This window comes from Vipera ursinii, assembly GCF_947247035.1.
Source record: "Vipera ursinii genome assembly, chromosome: 2".
In the NCBI taxonomy this organism is placed as follows: domain Eukaryota; kingdom Metazoa; phylum Chordata; class Lepidosauria; order Squamata; family Viperidae; genus Vipera; species Vipera ursinii.
In genome coordinates, this window is record NC_139513.1 from 292,478,931 (window position 1) to 292,497,800 (window position 18,870).

Consider the following 18,870-nt stretch of genomic DNA (forward strand, 5'->3'; position numbering starts at 1 on the left):
AGCATGTTAAGAGCACGGTCATATGCCTGGGCAGGGAATGGTGGAAAGGACAAGGAAGAAGATGCAACCCCGTTCCAGTTGAAGACTCCTAACCACCATCAAGTCCTTGGAGGCACCCAACTGGTGTCCGGCATCCAACCTCAGCCAAGGACATCAATGCAGGAGAAGCCATAACCATGGTTCACTAGCTCCACCATGGCTCCACAATAACAAAACCACAGAGTTCCCCAACCTTTTCTTGAAAACCTCCAGTGACGGAGCAGCCACAACTTCTGGAGGCAAGCCATTCCACTGATTAATACAAATCCAGAGTTGGAAGGGACCTTGGAGGTCTTCTAGTCCAACCCACTGCTTGAGCAGGAGACTCTATACCATGTCAGACTAATCCATGGTTGTCTAATCTCTTCTTGAAAACCTCCAGGGATGGACCACCCACGACTTCTGGAGGCAAGTCACTCCACAGATTGATCAGCTTCCTCTCTACACCCCCCCCCCCTTGGTCTCAACCCTATGTCCTCCTCAGGGCCACAATGTCTCTCCAACCTGCCATTCCCCCTGCTCCGAAGTTCCTTTCCAAGCCCCTCCATAGCTCGGGGCCTCATCCCTTGCCACCCTGAACCAATAATGCAGATGCCCCCACAAGGTCCCCACGCAGGATGGGAGAGTGGAGGCTGCTGTCCAAGGGGTGGAGGACAGGCTGCAGGGCTTCTCCTCTCAGGGTGAGGTGCTGGCCGGAGCACGTCCCCGAGATGTGGCAGAGAGCAGCTGGCTCGGTGGCATCCCTGTGCTGGAGTGGCTGTGGGCACCTCCCGCAGTGCCCAGGAGGCCCGATCGTCTGGCAAACAGCACACCTGTTGGAGCGAGAGAGGTGCTAAGTCCGTGCAAGTTGCAACAACTGCTGCTCTCACCTGCCCAAATCCTAAAGTCCGGTCTCAGGAAGCCCACCCGTGAATTCCAGCGGCCTAGTGGGAGCCGCCACTAACTTGCCACTGACCTACCGCAGAGCTATAGGTCATAAGTCAACATTTGGAGCTTTTAAATTGTATAGTCTGTTCCTGAGGTTGGCTATACTGCCTTTTTATTTTCTTCCATTAAGCTGAGGGGTCAATTCATTTCAACCCTGAGCTACAAATGTTTTTTTTTTTTCTAGCCAGACCACTCCTATATAAACAGATAGCAAATCCCCCTCCCTTCTAGCACTGATGATGTTACCTAGTTAGGTCATGAAATATCTGCAAACAAACAACCAGGCTCAGAGAGCACCAAGGACCCTACAGTTCCTCCTCCTCCTCCCCCTCTTCCTCCTCCTCCTCCTCCCCCTCTTCCTCCTCCTCCTCCTCCTTTCCTTCTCCTCCACTCTGCAAACCCCACTCCTTTCTAGCACTCCTCTTCCTCTTCCTCCTTTCCTTCTCCTCCACTCTGCAAATCCCACTCCTTTCTAGCACTGATGATGTTACCTAGTTAGGTCATGAAATATCTGCAAACAAACAACCAGGCTCAGAGAGCACCAAGGACCCCACAGTTCCTCCTCCTCCTCCTCCTCCTCCTTCTCCTTTCCTTCTCCTCCACTCTGCAAACCCCACTCCTTTCTAGCACTAATGATGTTACCTAGTTGGGTCATGAAATGTCTGCAAGAAAATAACCAAGCTCAGAAAGCACCAAGGATCCCACAGTCTTCCTCCTCCTCCTCCTCCTCCTCCTCCTCCTCCTCCTCCTCCTCCTCCTCCTTTTTCTTCTCCTCCATTCTGCAAACTCCACCCCCTTCTAGCACTAATGATGTTACCTAGTTGGGTCATGAAATGTCTGAAAGAAAATCACCAAGCTCTGAGAGCACCAAGGACCTCACAATCACCCCTCCTCCTCCTCCCACTCCTCCTCCTCCTCCTTTCCATAAACCTCCCTCCCTTCTAGCACTGATGATATTACCTAGTTGGGTAATGAAATGTCTGCAAGAAAACAACCCAGCTCAGACAGCACCAAGGAGTCTCTATTTCAGCCCTGAGCTACAAATATTCTCCTTTTATTGGTTCCATTTCATTCTCAAATACTGGCTGGGACAAGTCCCTGTAGCTTTCTTGCCAAGGTTTTTCAGAAGCGGTTTGCCTCTATCCTGGGATAGAGAGACAGTGGCTAGGCAAGGTCACAGTCGCCTGGTTTCTAAGCTAAAGAGCTTAACCTAAGGGCCTTACGTGCTACACTAAAACTGGCTTTTATTTATCCTGCCTTGATTAGCCTGGTTATGGAATGTACCCCTTTTCACACAATATATGGCCCCCAAACTAAAGCAATGGCCATGGAGGCAACCCAAGATTCCCAGCTAGCAATTCTGGCAATCTTCAAGATGTCTTGGACTTCAACTCCCAGAATTCCCTAGCCAGCTACACATCTTAAACTTGCAGAGGCTGGGAAACCCTGGTTTGTGCTATGTTAGAAAATGGGTTGATCCCGGAATCTGCTTGCCCCCAAAGCGATCCCACCCTCACCCCCCAATTCTCTTTCTTAGAGCCTCCTCTTCCAAAGCTGGCAATTCCTCAGGTACTACCTATCCCAGTATCCTGCACCGATGATCAGAAAAAACCCAGGCTGGAGGCAAATATCGGCAGCTGCTGCTGTTTTGCAACCTCTGAATTTGCAGCCTGTGCTCACACAAAGGTGGTGGTGGAGAGCTCTTTACCTGTGTAGACAACTCCATTTATTTCTATTGACATGTTGATGCTGCTAATGCTGTTGGTGGACAGATTCAATGCAGTCTCCTGCCTGTCATCTGGAAGAAAACAGCGAAAGGGAGTGAGGAAGGCAGAGCAACAGAGGAAGAATGTGAGCGGTCTAGTACGGCTTAGCACAGCCAATTCACCACAGTCAACTCCCCATGGGACAATTTGCCACAGCCAATTCACCACAGCCACCACAACCAACTCAGCACAGCCAGTTTACCACAGCCAATTCACCACAGCCAACTCCCCATGAGACAATTCACCACAGCCAACTCACCACAGCCAACTCACCCCAGCCAACTTGCCATGGGACAATTCACCACAGCCGAATTCACCATAGCCAACTCACCACAGTCAACTCGCCATGGGACAATTCACCACAGCTAATTCACCACAGCCAACTCACCACAGTCAAATTGCCATGGGACAATTTGCCACAACCAACTCACCACAGCCAATTCACCACAGTCAACTTGCCATGGGACAATTCACCACAGCCGAATTCACCACAGCCAACTCACCACAGCCAACTCGCCATGGGACAATTCACCACAACCAATTCACCACAGCCAACTCACCACAGTCAAATTGCCATGGGACAATTTGCCACAACCAACTCACCACAGCCAATTCACCACAGCCAACTCACCAGTCAACTCAACACGGGACAATTCGCCACAGCCAATTTGCCTCAGGACAAAAGTTACTTAATATCAAAGAAATGATGAAATGGAATAATTAAAGAAAGGATGCCAAAGGAGGGACAAAAGGAAATGTGAATGACAAAAATTTAAAATTATTTTAAAAATTATTTTGAATTATGAAGTAAAACTGTTGAATTTTGCCACGGTGAGTTGGCCAAGGCGAACTGGCAGTGGTGAGTTGGCTACGGCAAGTTGTGGCAAGTTGTCGTGTTCCACAAATGCGTGCGGCACCCACTGGCAGCTATACGCTCCTGTCCTGGCTGAATCCAAAGCCCAAACATTTTGTGGTAAGCAAAGCTCGTCCTTTGCCAGGGGAGCCCTCGAGGACCAAGGTGCAGGTTGACTCAGATAGGAGTAATTGCTCTGAAGTCCATTGCCCAAAATAGTAGAGGCTGGTCTCCTGCAAGTAGTCTTTGTTTAATGACCATTCTTTAATGACCATTCAAAGTTACAACAGAGCCCCACCCCCCAAACATTACTTACCACCTGTCCCCGAAGTTACAACTGTGGTTGCATACACCCTGTGATCACATGACTGCATTTTGGGCACTGGGAAACCAGCTCGTTTTTACAACTGGTTGCAGCATCTCATGGTCACGTGACCGTGATTTGCAAGATTTTTTTTTTTTTGCTGGTTTCTGCCAAAAAAATTCCCATGCCCATACAGGAGAGTCGATTAACTTAATGACCCTGTGGTTCGCTTAACAGCAATTAGCTTAACGACAATGATGGAATAAAATCAAGTCAGGTTATGCTGTGACCTGCTTAAGAGTTCAAATCAGCTACTTTATTGTTTTCTGCCTATAACACAGGAATCTTCCCAGATTGGCAGCTTGCGCCTGGGAAAGACCAGATAAGGCTAAAAAATATTCAGGTCTCGCCCTCTTGTATTTATGGCATCAGATGGTCTTGCCCTCTTCTGTTCATGTAGCAAACCTAGGCTAATTCCCTGCTTGAACCTTCTGCCCAACTGGGATGGTTGTTCTCCAACAATCCCTGCATTACAGAGATGCACATAAATTATTCCCACAGAGAGCGCAAAGAAAAGGGGAATGGAAATCGGCCTGGTGGGAATAGATCCCACAGCCTCCCCCACCCAACTACATTTCCCAGATGCCCTTGGGCCAGTGCAGAACTCAATGGAGATGTTCTCCATCCCTGAAAGTGATGGATGAGGAACCCACCTCCACGACTGTTGACCTTGATGTTGACGGGGAACTGGGAGGCCATAGCCAAGAGGTTCTGCTGAAGAGCTTGCTGGACCAGGCGCTGCTGCTCTTCAGCCACCAGTGCCATCTTCTTCTCTGGGGGCTCGCTGGTCTCCAGCTTCTCCCGCAACTGCTCCAGGGCGGCTGCCTGAGATGCAGCCGCTTGTGCTGCCACCAAGTGATGCCCGGCTAGGCTGACAGGTATAGCGATGCGGCTGGGCACCCCGGATGACAGGAGGCTCTCTTCTGTGCAGAGGAGGAGGAGGAGGAGGAAGGGGAGTCAACAGAGGACAACAAAGGTGCAGGGACTTTTCTAAGAATGTAATGGCTGTCGTAGCTATCTTTCTATCCTATCTATCTATCTATCTATCTATCTATCTATCTATCTATCTATCATCTACCTACCTACCTGTCTGTCAGTCTGTCTGTCTGTGTATCTATCTATCTATGTATGTATCTATCTATCTATCTATCAGGGGGACACAGTGGCTCAGTGGGTTAGGACGCTGAGCTTGTTGATCAGAAGGTCGGCAGTTTGGCGGGTCGAATCCCGAGTGCCGCTTAACAGATTGAGCGCCTGTTACTTGTCCTAGCTTCTGCCAACCTAGCAGTTTGAAAGCACGTAAAAATGCAAGAAGAAAAATAGGGACCACTACGGTGGGAAGGTAACAACGTTCCATGCGCCTTTGGTGTCTAGTCATGCCGGCCACATGACCACGGAAACGTCCTCGGACAAGTTCTGGCTCTTCGGCTTTGAAACGGAGATGAGCACCGGCCCCTAGAGTCGGAAATGACTAGCACACATGTGCGGGGGAACCTTTACCTTTTTATCTATCTATCATCTACCTACCTACCTGTCTGTCTGTCAGTCTGTCTGTCTGTGTATCTATCTATCTATCTATCTATCTATCTATCTATCTATCTATCTATCTATCTATCTATCTATCTATCATCTACCTACCTACCTGTCTATCTGTCTGTGTATCTATCTATCTATCTATCTATCTATCTATCTATCTATCTATCTATCTGTCACCTACCTACCTACTTGTCAGTCTGTCTGTCTGTCTGTCTGTGTATCTATCTATCTATCTATCTATCTATCTATCTATCTATCATCTACCTACCTACCTGTCTGTCAGTCTGTCTGTGTATCTATCTATCTACATACCTACCTACCTACCTACCTATATCATCTATCATTTATCTCTATCTAATCTCTCTCTATATCCATCCATCAACTATTTATCATCATCTGTCATATCTATATATCCATCCATCCATCCTATACATCTACTCTGTCATCTATCATCATCTATCTTTCTTTCTCTCAATTATCCATCTGTCTATAACTATCTACAGTATTGTCTATCTTATATCAATCATCTATGGCTCTATTTATATCGATCTACCTTTCCTTCTATATCTATTGATCTATCTGTATCTCTATATCTATCTATCATCACTTGGTATAAGTAATCAGAGGTTAGACTAGAAGACCTCCAAGCTCCCTCCCAACTCTGTTATTCTGTTATTTATCAATCAATCATCCACCTATTCATCTGTCTCTGTTTATGTACTAGTGGCTTGCCCACCAGTGTCGGTGGAAGTGCACTTAGTGGTTCCATGATTAGCTGTTATTTACTGAGTTAGTAACCAACCAAGAACAGAGAGCAACACACACACCCTCCCTTCTAGCACTGATGACGTTCCCTAGTTGGGTCATGAAACGTCTGCGAGAAAACCGCCAAGCTCAGAGAGCACCAGAGTTCACCCTGAGCTACAATTATTCTCCTCTATCGTTTATTCTGCTGTGCTGAGAGATGGGCCCTTCCCAGAGGTGTCAAACTACAGTTCCCATAGCCCACCTTCCAGCCACCTGTTCTGTACCAGCCTGCTACCGGCCCTGCAGAAAAGGCAGGGTCAACCCCTTTACAAACGGCAAGAGGCTTGAACTACGCCTGCCAAATTTATAGCTACAAAAACAAACAAGACACGAACCAAGAAACAGGAGCTTTAAGAAACACGAACTATCCGAGAGGTTGCCTTCAGCAAACCAGCCCTCCCCACACATTCCCCTTATATAGAGTTCAGGGCGTGGCTTCTCTCTGCCTCCTTCTGAGAAGCCCCATTGCCTTCCTCTGTTTACTCCTAATTGACTGCCTCCTGCGTCGGTCGTCCTTGAACAGGGCCAGCTGTGGGTCATCTTCATCCACGCTGTCAGGCTCACACAGCTGGGTCTCCGTGGTGACCAAGTGGGAGGGGCCTGGCTGAGGGCTATCATCAGCAAGATCTTCAACCCCCTCAGCAAGGTCTTCAACACCCCCCTCTTCCTCTGAGTCGTCCGACCCAACTGCCGAACCCACAGGCTGACCCTGAATCACAACACCACCAAGCACAGAGGTGGGCTGCATCTAGAAAGGAGAAGAGTCTAGCTTCAGAGTTTCTCTGGCTCTCTGAAGGCTGCAAGAAAAAAATGGGTTTGGCAAGGGGGGAAAAACCCAGCGTGTCCTTTGCCAAGTTTATTTATTTATTTGTTTGTTTTGGTGCATTCAGGGCCGAAGCTTTAACGAGCAGCCTGAAACGCAATGAAAACGGATCAAAACCAGTCAATGCGGCTTTTTTTTCTCTTCCCCTTGAGGTACTTTTGCAGTTTGGGTTTACTTTAAAAAGAAGCGGTTTGACCCAGAAGGTTTTCACACCACATGGCGTTCCCTGGGGGGGGGGGGAAGGTCAGGACAGGGAAATCAAGAGGTAGTCCTCAACTTACGACAGTTCGTTTAGGGACCGTTCAAAGTTACAGCACCACTGAAAAAAGGGACTGATGACCGTTTTTCACGCTTGCAAACCGCTGCAGCATCCCCACAGTCACACAGAATTTGGACAACTGACTCTTATTTATGACGGTTGCAGTGTCGCGGGGGTCACGCGATCCCCTTCTGCGACCATTTGACAAGCAAAGTCGATGGGGAAGCCAGCTTCGCTCAGGAAACCGCGTTACTATTTTATCAGCTGAAGGGATTCACTTAACAGCGGTGGCAAGAAAAGTCGTAAACCGGGGCCAAACTCACTGAACAAATGTCTCGCTTAGCAACAGAAATGTTGGGGCTTCAATAAACCAGGAACTACCTGCACCCCAAAAAAGGAGGTATTTTCCTGTAGAGCCGGGGTAGGCAACCTTGGCTCTTATATATGACTTGTGGACTTCAACTCCCAGAATTCCTGAGCCAGCATGGCTAAGCATGGAAACCTCTCCATTTCTCCTCAGCATGGCTGGCTCTGGGAGTTGAAGTCCACGAAGGGGCCATAGTTCCCCCATGCTGGCTCAGGAATTCTGGGAGTTGAAGTCCACGAGTCATGAAGGGGCCATAGTTCCCTCGTGCTGGCTCAGGAATTCTGGGAGTTGAAGTCCATGAGTCATAAAAAACCCAAGGTTGCCTACCCCTGCTACAGGTTCAGCCTTTTACCCTTGCTCTGCTTTTGCCCCCTCCCCCGGGAACCAACCCTCCCCTTCCCCCTCCCAAGCAGCTCGAGACCCTCACCTTTTTTGACGGCGTGGGCTTGCCCGATCTGGCTCCCGTTGTGGGTGGCGAGGGCGAGGGAGGGCAGAGGGACCTTGGGGGATGCGAGAGCGCCCGGTGTGCCTGTTGGAGAGTAGCTGAACAGGGTGGCCCCGAACATCTGCCGCCTGCTTTCCCGACGGTTGCTGTCAATGGCAGCTTGCAGCTCCCCGGGGAGCTCAGCCCCCGTTTCTCACACTCGTAAGGGTAGAGGTACTTCATGTATCTGCGAGGAGAAGCAGAGAGGTTGGCAGAGACAACTGTCCATCGCCGCAGCTGGAAGGGACCTTGGAGGTCTTCTAGTCCAACCCCCTGCTCAAGCAGGAGACCCTAGAGTACCATTCCAGACAAATGGTTGTCCAGTGTCTACCTGGAAACATGATGGGTTCATACTGAAAGTGAGACATGTGTCAAACAATGTTTCAAGGTTTTCTATTGCTGGTCATTCTAGAAGTCTACAACGGGCATCATATCAATTAGTATTGAATGAATCAAACCCATCTCTCTCTTTCTCTTTCTCTCTTTCTCTCTTTCTCTCTCTCTCTCTCTCTCTCTCTCCCTCTCTCTCTCTCTCTTCCTCTCTTTCTTTCTGTCTTTTTCTCTCTTTCTCTCTCTCTCTTTCTCCCTCTCTGTGTCTTTCTCTCTCTCCCTCTCTTTCTCTCTCTCTCCCTCTCTCTCTCTCTTTCTCCCTGTTAGGCATATGGTGTTAGCCTACAATGTTGGGTTGAAAATATATTAACCATAATGCTATGTCTTTAAGAAGTTAATTGGCCAATGGGTGTGTAAGTGTTCTCATGGCCATAAGAGGAAGCTAGGAACGTAGCTTCTCTCTCTCTCTGAATTCACTGATCTCTACTATTACTGTTTTTGCTCTGCTGTTGGTTTACTACTGTTGTAACCTGAACTGTGTATTGACCTCTGGACCGGTAAGAAGACTTTGTAGTTTGGATTACTCCTTGGACTGTTGCTATTGTGTATGACTTGGACTGTTTATTTTTGACTGTGCATTTTTGTTTTTACACCACCTCAAAGTAAACTACTTTTTGTTTTTATAACTCAGTGTATTCTTGTGTGACTTTTACTGCTCTCAGTGCCCTTCCTTGTCTGTGCAACTCTTTGGTAGCACAAGGAGACCTCTGCACAACAAATTCCTTAACACTGGTTATGGGCCCAGGCCTGTACTGAGAGTTAGTACACACAGTATTCCTAGCTGAGTTTGTGTTAGCTATTTGGTGTAAAATGGCACAAGAACTGTTTTCAGGCATCTCCTGGATAACCCGGTTGGATGGGACAAACTATGTTTCCTGGTCCACGAAATGCTGCTTGCTTTTGCGCAAGGAAGGACTATGGACTGTTGTAAATAACCCACCAGATACTACTGCTTGGGATGCAGTTAACGAAGAGGATGCAAAGAAGATAGACGACTTTAAATGTAAAAATGAGAAAGCTCTTTGCATTATTGGACTAACACTGAATGACCAGCAGCTTGTCCATATTCATGGTGAGGAGTCTGCTGCTAGGTGTTGGGGTGTTTTGCGAAGGCTTTATGTTCGAGACAGTGTGGGTGCACATGTACACCTTACACGTAAGCTGTTTAGGGCTCGTCTGCAGAGGATATGCTGACCCATTTAAACTACATGAAGGCAACTTTTCAAGAGCTTCATGAAAAGGAGCTGATTTTTTCAGAGTTGCATCAGGTCTACATTATTTTGTCATCTTTGGATGAGAGTTATGATGGGTATGTTTCTTCTTTGGAAGTCCTGACCAGAGAGGAACTGACATTGACTAACATTACTGGGAGACTGCTGGAAGAGTCCAGAAGAAGGCGTGACAGAGACCAGCTGAGAGAGACACAGCCACGAGAGGAGCAGCTATTTACCACTGCTTACAATATCAAGAAATGTTATTCTTGTGGGGCTAGAGGGCATATAGCCAAATTCTGTAGAAAAGGTAGAAAACAGAATGTGAATAGCAGTGGGAAGGCTAAAAAGAGCATTGGTTTGGCTGTTTCTGGTGAACCAACATCCAGAAATAATGAATTGTGGGTTGTTGATAGTGGGGCTTCACAATGCATTACTAAAGAGAAAAAGAGGTTTATTACTATGAAAAACAGCAACCAATATGTTTCACTAGCCAACGGTTGGAGGATGAAGGCCTCTGGTGAAGGTAATTCCTATTGTCCATGCATTGATGAACAGTTACCTATGTTATATATACCTAAGCTAAGATTCAACCTGTTATCTGTAAAGGAATTGGTTAAGGTTGGGTTTGTGGTAACATTCAGAGGGGAGCAATGCACTATTGAGAGGAATGGGACCTGTGTAACTGCAAATTTGAAAGGTGGTTTATTCGTTCTCACAAGTAACCAGGTTAGTACAGTTAAAGCTAACTCGATATGTGAGAACAAGAAGCCACATGACGAATGTATACATTTATTGCATAGGCGGTTAGGGCATGTAAACTTTAACTCACTACGTAAAACAGTTGAGTTAGTAGAAGGAATTAAACTGAAGCCATGTAGTAAGTATTTGAATTGCAATGCCTGTAATCAGGAAAAGAGTAAGGCAACTCCTGCAAACAGGTTAAACAGCTTCAAAACAACTGTACCTTTGGAAGTTGTGTTTGCTGATTTAATTGGACCCATGAAACCAAGTTTAGGAGGGTCATGTTATGTTTTAAGTATATTGGACCACTACTCTCGATATGGATTTTGTTATCTGCTTAAGTCAAAGGCAGACACTTTCCAACAATTTTTAAACTGGCTGAAGTTTGTGGAGAGAAAAACAAAGAGAAAGGTTCAGTGCATAATTACTGATAATGGCACTGAATTTACAAACAAGCGTTTTGTTGATATGTTAGAATCTGCTGGCATTGAGCATAAACGTTCAGCCCCTTATAGGCCTCAACATAATGCATTTGTTGAGAGACGTGGGCAAACATTACAAGCCATGATGAGAACCATGTTAAAAGATTCTGGCTTAACAGATAGACTGTGGGGGGAGGCAGCAAAATGTGCAAACCATGTTCTGAATATAGTTGTTAATACTTCTACTGGTAAAATACCATATACTATATGGCACGGTAGAAGACCAAACCTTGATTATCTGCACACGTTTGGCACCCCAGCTTGGGTCCACATTCCTGTACAACTCAGGAGTAAAGGCCAACATAGGGCTAGGCAATTATACTTTGTAGGTTACGAAGCTAACCATAGATCTTATCGTTTCTGGGAACGAGGCACAACTAATGTATATAACAGTTCTAGTGCAAAATTCCTTGAGCTTGTTGGTTGGGATAGGTTAGAGCAAGAAACCGTTAATACTGATCCTCTAGTGTTTGAGGACTCCCATGATAATGTAACTAGTAATGATAATATATCTCCTATAAATATAAAAGATGAAGAGAGATAGGGGAGATAAAAGAGGAATCAGAGGAAAGAAAGGAGTCAGAAATTCAAAGCCTGTAATTCCTTGGCGTTCAAACGCGCATCAGACTTCCACCTGATCGCTATGAAGCTAGTATAATATGTCAAGTTAGTTCAATACCTTCTAACTATGATGAGATCAGGATGTATCCTGAAAAGGAACAGGCATCATGGAAAGCTGCAATGAACAGGGAGTTGAAGTCTTTCCAGGATCTTAAGGTCTATGAGAAAGCAAAACTGCCACCTGGTGAGCAAGCTATAGGTTGTAAATGGATATATAAGATAAAGAAGGGTGTAGATGGGACCGTAACCCATAAGGCACGTTTGGTTGCACAAGGTTTTGCCCAAACTACTGAGGATTATGACGAGGTGTTTGCACCCAGTCTGAGGGCAACTACTTTAAGAGCAGCTTTAGTATGGGCAGCTAAAAACCAATATATGGTTAACCATGTAGATGTTGAAACTGCATATTTACATGCTCCATTGCAACATACTATTTATTTAAGAATACCACCAGGATTGAACAATGATAGAGACCATGATTGTTGGGAATTAAAGAAAAGCCTCTATGGATTGAAACAATCAGGCTATGAGTGGAATAAATGTATAGTTAATGAGTTAAGTGCATTAGGTTTTGTAGCCAGTAATGCTGATCCTTGTTTGTTTAGAAGAGAACACAATGGAGTGTTATCTTTTATTTTATTATCACAGATGATATTGCAATAATAACAAAAACTGAGTTAGAAGCACAAACTATCATTTCAAGATTGGAAAATAAATTCACAATTAGGAATCTTGGGAAAATAAGCCACTATTTGGGGTTAGATATTGTGAAAACGAATAGAGGTTTTAAGATTTCGCAAGCCAGTAAAATATCTCAGTTATTAAAGAGATACAATATGGAATGTGTAAACCAGCAAAAACTCCGATGGCTATGGATTTTAAGGACACTAATGTTGAGAGTCCTGTATTTGATAAGACTATGTACCAAACTTTGATAGGAAGTCTTATGTATCTGAGTAATTGGACTAGACCTGATATTTCTTACTGTGTAAACCAATTAGCTAGGTACAACAATAATCCAACTGTTAGACACTGGCAATCAGCTAAACGAGTATTAAGATATTTGAAACAAACTATCCACTACTCGTTATATTTAGAGCCAAATCGTGAGTTAATCCTCACTGCATATGCAGATGCGAGTTTTGCCTCTGATACAAACACTTGTAAATCTACTTCAGGGTTGGCTATAATGCAGGTGATTCTTTGATTGGATGGAAGTCCATCAGACAAAAACACATAAGCTTGTCTACAATGGAGGCTGAATTTTCATGTTTATCAGTGTTATGTACAGAACTGCTAGTGTACAAACAATTATTGTTAGATATGGGTTTAAATGTAAATGATCCATTCATTGTAAATGAGGACAATCAAGCTGCAATAAAGATGGCAAATAATGCCTGCAGTAAGAACAAGATCTAAACATACTGATCTTCGTTATTTAAATGTCAGACAATGTGTCAAGGATAAATTAATACAGCTAGAGTATTGTTCATCTGATGTAAATATTGCAGACCATTTTACGAAGGTACAAAGTGCTGTGAAACACAATGCTAATTGTGAATGTGCATAAGATTGTAAGAGTTATATATTATTCTACCCAAAGGGAGAATGTTAGGCATATGGTGTTAGCCTACAATGTTGGGTTGAAAATATATTAACCATAATGCTATGTCTTTAAGAAGTTAATTGGCCAATGGGTGTGTAAGTGTTCTCATGGCCATAAGAGGAAGCTAGGAACGTAGCTTCTCTCTCTCTCTCTGAATTCACTTATCTCTACTATTACTGTTTTTGCTCTGCTGTTGGTTTACTACTGTTGTAACCTGAACTGTGTAATTGACCTCCTGGACCGGTAAGAAGACTTTGTAGTTTGGATTACTCCTTGGACTGTTGCTATTGTGTATGACTTGACTGTTTATTTTTGACTGTGCATTTTTGTTTTTACACCACCTCAAAGTAAACTACTTTTTTGTTTTTATAACTCAGTGTATTCTTGTGTGACTTTTACTGCTCTCAGTGCCCTTCCTTGTCTGTGCAACTCTTTGGTAGCACAAGGAGACCTCTGCACAACAAATTCCTTAACACTCCCTCTCTCTCTTTCTCTCTCTTCCCCCCCTCTCTCTGTCTTTTCTCTCTCCTTCTCTTTACTCTCTCTCTTTTGCATTTGTCCCTTAACACATGCAAAGACGCAGAGGTGGGGGGGGGCTACACTTTTCTAAGCCTCCCCATCCATAGGCTGGTCATTCCCAGATCTAAATCTCTGGTCACAGCTCATTCTGCAGAGAAGAGCAACGAAGATGATTAAAGGGCTGGAGATAAAAACATACCATATGAAGAACAGTTGCAGGAATTGGATATAACCAGTCTAGAGAAAAGAAGGACTAGAGGTGACTAGAGGGTAGCAATATTCCAGTATTTGAGGGGCCACCACAAAGAAGAGGGGGGTGAAGCTATTCTCCAAAGCAGCTGAAGGCAGAAGAAGAAGCAAACGGATGGAAACTCATCAAGGAGAGAAGCAACCTGGAACTAAGGAGAAATTTCCTGACTGTTTGAACAATAACCAGTGGAACAACCTGCCTCCAGAAGTTGTGGGCGCTCCATCACTGGTGGTTTTTAAGTAGAGACTGGACAGCCATTTGTCTGAAATGGATTAGGGTTTCCTGCCTGAGCAGGGGGTTGGACTAGAAGACCTCCAAGATCCCCTTCAACTCTGTTATTCTGTATTCTGTGTTCAGAAGATCACCAAAATCCTTCCCAGCCCTACAATTCTATGTTCAATGCCTCCTCAGTCTTCAAAATCTCCACTTTCGTTTCCTGTAGGGCCAATCCTAACACGATGTTTCTAAATCATGTTCCATGCACACTCATCCTGGCCCCAGTGACTCACTGTGTGCGGAGCGTGAAGGCTGCGCTGGTGATGGAGGTGGGCAGGTTCAAGCCTTTGGTGATCTCCCGCCAGATCTTCTTATTGATGACCTCCACCAGACCCCCTTTCTCAGTCACCAGCCGATAGAGCGTGTAGAGATCCAGCACTTGCTTGGCCATGATGGGGATCCGGTTTACGGGGGTCCCTGGAACGAGGGAAGGAGAGAGGGAGGAAGATGGGCACCATGCAGAAAAAGTTTAAAAAAAGAAGCCATCACCCAAATCAATGTTTCTAATCTTGGCCACTTGGAGATAGGCAGACTTCATCTCCCAAAATTCCCCAGCTGGCCATGATTTTGTGCTGAGTTTTTTTTAAAAAAAATGCTCTGTACTTTTTTAAAAATAATAATAAAAAACAGCCACACCCCACCCTCCACCCCCAGCACTGCAATGCTGTGTAAATTTAGTTTAGACGCTTTTTATTGTTTTTAAAATGTTGCCACTGTTTGTACTGTGGCATATTTTTTGAATGACAAGTTGCTCAGAGTCATTGATTGAAATAGGAGAAAAAGAAGAAAGAAAGAAAAGAAAAGAAAAGAAAAGAAAAGAAAAGAAAAGAAAGAAAGAAAGAAAGAAAGAAAGAAAGAAAGAAAGAAAGAAAGAAAGAAAGAAAGAGGATGGGGAGAGAGAAAGGGAGAGAGAGAGAGAGAGAGAGAAAGAAAGAAAGAAAGAAAGAAAGAAGAAAGAAAGAAAGAAAGAAAGAAAGAAAGAAAGAAGGAAGGAAGGAAGGAAGGAAGGAAGGAAGGACAGGGAGGGAGAGAGAAGAGAGAGAGAGAGAGAGAGAGAGAGAGAGAGAGAGAAAGAAAGAAAGAAAGAAAGAAAGAAAAGAAAGAAAGAAAGAAAGAAAGGAAGGAAGGAAGGAAGGAAGGAAGGAAGGAAGGAAAGGAAGGAAGGAAGGAAAGAAAGGAAGGAAGGAAGGAAGGAAGGAAGGAAGGAAGGAAGGAAGGAAGAAAGGACAGGGAGGGAGAGAGAAAGAGAGAGAGAGAGAGAGAGAGAGAGAAAGAAAGAAAGAAAGAAAGAAAGAAAGAAGAAAGAAAGGAAGGAAGGAAGGAAGGAAGGAAGGAAGGAAGGAAGGAAAGAAAGAAAGAAAGAAAGAAAGAAAGAAAGAAAGAAAGAAAGAAAGAAAGAAAGAAAGAAAGAAAGAAAGAAATACAAGGCTTTGCAAAGACCTGGCTGGAGTCCTCCCGAACGCATTGCCTGGTGGAGGCTTTAGGGAGAGGATCTGGTATATCTGATAGGTCAAGAAGGGCTGACTTCCAGCTCCCATTTCTTTGTCGAGGGGTTACAAAATTGGAAAAGAGGAAAATAAAGGAAAAAATTTGTACAGTAGCTGATGGTTGAAAGGAGGCGTCCTTGGTGCTCTTTGAGCTTGGTGGTTTTCCGGCACATGTTTTTGCCTAGCAGTGATGATGGTTCCTAGCTGGGTCATGAAATGTCTGCCAGAAAACGACCAAGCTCCAAGAGCAGCAAGGACCCAATATTCCTCCTCCTCCTCCTCCTCTTCCCCTCTGCAAACCCCACTCCTTTCTAGCACTGATGATGTTCCATAGTTGGGTCACGAAAGGTCTGCCAGAGCACCACCAAGCTCCGAGAACACCAAGGACCCATCAAAAGGGAAAATACTTGCCACCCATGAGGGGGAACCCCTTCCCCCCGCCTCCAGCTTGGCCAAGGGCACTGTGGTGGGAGCTCGGTCCTTCCGGCCGGAGAAGGAGCAGGTGCCAAAGTGGGCAGCGAAGAAGCCGCCCAGCTCTCCTCTGGGTGACCCAAGAGGCTGTTAATTAGCCCTGGATCTGCGGTGAAAATCTGTCGATGCCGGCTGGTTATTGGAATTGATTTCAGTTTAGAAGCTGATCCAGGGCGGAGGGCAAAGAGCGTGCTGGGAGCGGCAGAGGCCAAGTGGGGTGCTGTGGCCGAGGGGGCTCCCCTTCCTCAGGGAGGGGGCTCTGGACAAGAGAGACCCCACCACGGCTCAGTTATTCAGCCGGGTGTTCTCAAAGTCGGAGGAAGTTAAGATCTGGCCAGACAAGACACCCCCCCCCCAACTTAGGGGAATGCAGCCCTTGGACCTCTCCTCAAAGGATGAGAGCAACAAGCAAAAGGTAAAAGGTAAAGGTAAAGGTTCCCCCGCACATGCGTGCTAGTCGTTTCCGACTCTAGGGGCCGGTGCTCATCTCCGTTTCATAGCCGAAGAGCCAGCGCTTGTCCGAGGACGTCTCCGTGGTCATGTGGCCGGCATGACTAGACGCCAAAGGCGCACGGAACGCTGTTACCTTCCCACCGTAGTGGTCCCTATTTTTCTACTTGCATTTTTACGTGCTTTCGAACTGCTAGGTTGGCAGAAGCTGGACGAGTAACAGGCGCTCACTCTGCTACGCGGCACTCGGATTCGACCCGCCAAACTGCAGACCTTCCAATCGACAAGTTCAACAAGCAAAAGGGGTTGTTAAATCTGCCCCCCCGATCTTTAACCCTCCATTCTGGACCTCCCCCCGTCGACCACCAAATCAGATATACATACTCGTTGACTTACAACCGCAGCTGAGTCCAAAAGTTCCGTTGCGGAGCGAAGCAGTTGTTAAATGAGCTTTGCCCCCATTTTACAACCTTTCTGCCACAGCTCTTAAGCCAATTCCTGCAGTTGTTAAATGAATTGTGCTGACATTAGTGAATCTGGCTTCTCCCATTGGCTTTGCTTCTCAGAGGTCGGCTGGGACTCTTTAAAAAAAATGGCAATCACGTGCTCTCCAGACACTGCGACCGTCACAAATACGTGCCGCGTTCCAAACATCTGGATTTTGCTCACGTGGCCCTGGGGAGGCTGCAACGGTCGTAAGGGTGAAAACTGGTCGTTAAGTCACTTTTTTCCAGTGCTGTTGTAATTTTGAACAGTTCCTAAAGGAATGGTTGTAAGTTGGAACATAAAATAACAGAATTGGAAGGGTCCTTGGAGGTCTCCTAGTCCAACCCCCTGCTCAAGTGGGAGAGCCTATTCCAGGGGTAGGCAACCTCGGCTCTTTTATGATTCATGGACTTCAACTCCCAGAATTGCTGAGTCAGCACCCACACCTTCTGGAGGCAAGCCGTTCCACTGATTAACAGAATAACAGAATTGGAAGGACCGTGGAGGTCTTCTCTAGTCCAACCCCCTGCTCAGGCAGGAAATCCTATACCATTCCAAACAAATGGTTGTTCAGTCTCCACCACACTACCTCCAGTGATGGAGCACCCACAACTTCTGAAGGCAAGCTGTTCCACTAATTAATTAACAGAATAACAGAACTGGAAGGGAGCTTGGAGGCCTTCTAGTCCAATCCCCTACTCAAGCAGGACAAATAGCTTAAATGCCTCCAGTGATGGAGCACCCACTACTTCTGGAGGCAAGCTGTTCCACTGCTTAATTGTTCTCGCTGTCAGGAAATGTGTTTTGGGTAAGGAAGTTCCCCTGGCCAGGAAGCCTCTGAGAGAGAGCCATCCATAGCTTGCTTCCCCTGGCTAACGCTGCCTACAAGTCAAGTTGAAATGTATATATTTGAGGATCAGGGTGAAGGTTCGTTCTCCGAGCTTGTGGTTTGGTTTCTCAACGTTTCATTACCAGGTAACATCTTCAGCGGAGTTGAAGATGTTACCTAGCCTGGTAATAAAACGTTCAGAAACCAACCCACAAGCTCGGAGAACGAACCTTCACCCTCATCCTACACCCGAGCTGTAGGTATTCGCCACTGATGTATTTATGCATTACATTTTGCATACATATTACATACATGCCACCCATCTCACGGTTGCGGGTGGAGGGAGATGGAGGGAGATCCAGTTTTGATCACCACCATGTGAAAAAGATGTTGAGACTCCGGAAAGAGGGCAGAGAAGAGAAACAAAGAGAATCAGGGGGCTGGAAGCTAAAACATACGAGGAGCGGTGGCAGGAATTGGATTTCGCTAGTCCAGTGGGGGCGAACCTACGGCACACGTGCCAGAGGTGAAACTCAGAGCCCTCTCTGGTGGGCACGTGTGCCACTGCCCCAACCCCACCTCTCCCCACGGCCCCCTCTTCACCAGCAGCCCCCCCCAGAGGAGAATCACCCCCAAGCTGCCAAAGACATGGCAGCGGGGACATTGCACTCACACCCCATCGTGCACAGATGATGCTGCGGGGAGCGGGTGAAGGGCGTGGCTGCTGTGGTGCTGCTGGGCTGCCTGGGCAATCTGCGGCGGGCCGTGGAGGCGGTGGGTGGCCCTGAGGGTGGGGTGGGCAGGGGCAGTTTTGGGCACTCGG

General features: G+C 46.2%; 1 protein-coding gene across 1 annotated transcript in view; it reads right to left on the reverse strand.

The window, feature by feature from the left end:
- Positions 1-682: 682 nt before the first annotated feature.
- Positions 683-18,870, reverse strand: part of LOC310634685 (AT-rich interactive domain-containing protein 3A-like) — a gene marked incomplete at its 5' end in the record, with an annotated part of 60,512 nt that continues 42,324 nt past the window's right edge. The window contains 6 exon segments of the mRNA XM_083353219.1: positions 683-851; positions 2,675-2,764; positions 4,603-4,872; positions 8,169-8,363; positions 8,366-8,412; positions 14,558-14,741. Coding sequence (XP_083209345.1) covers positions 715-851; positions 2,675-2,764; positions 4,603-4,872; positions 8,169-8,363; positions 8,366-8,412; positions 14,558-14,741 — 923 coding nt within the window. The 3' untranslated portion in view covers positions 683-714.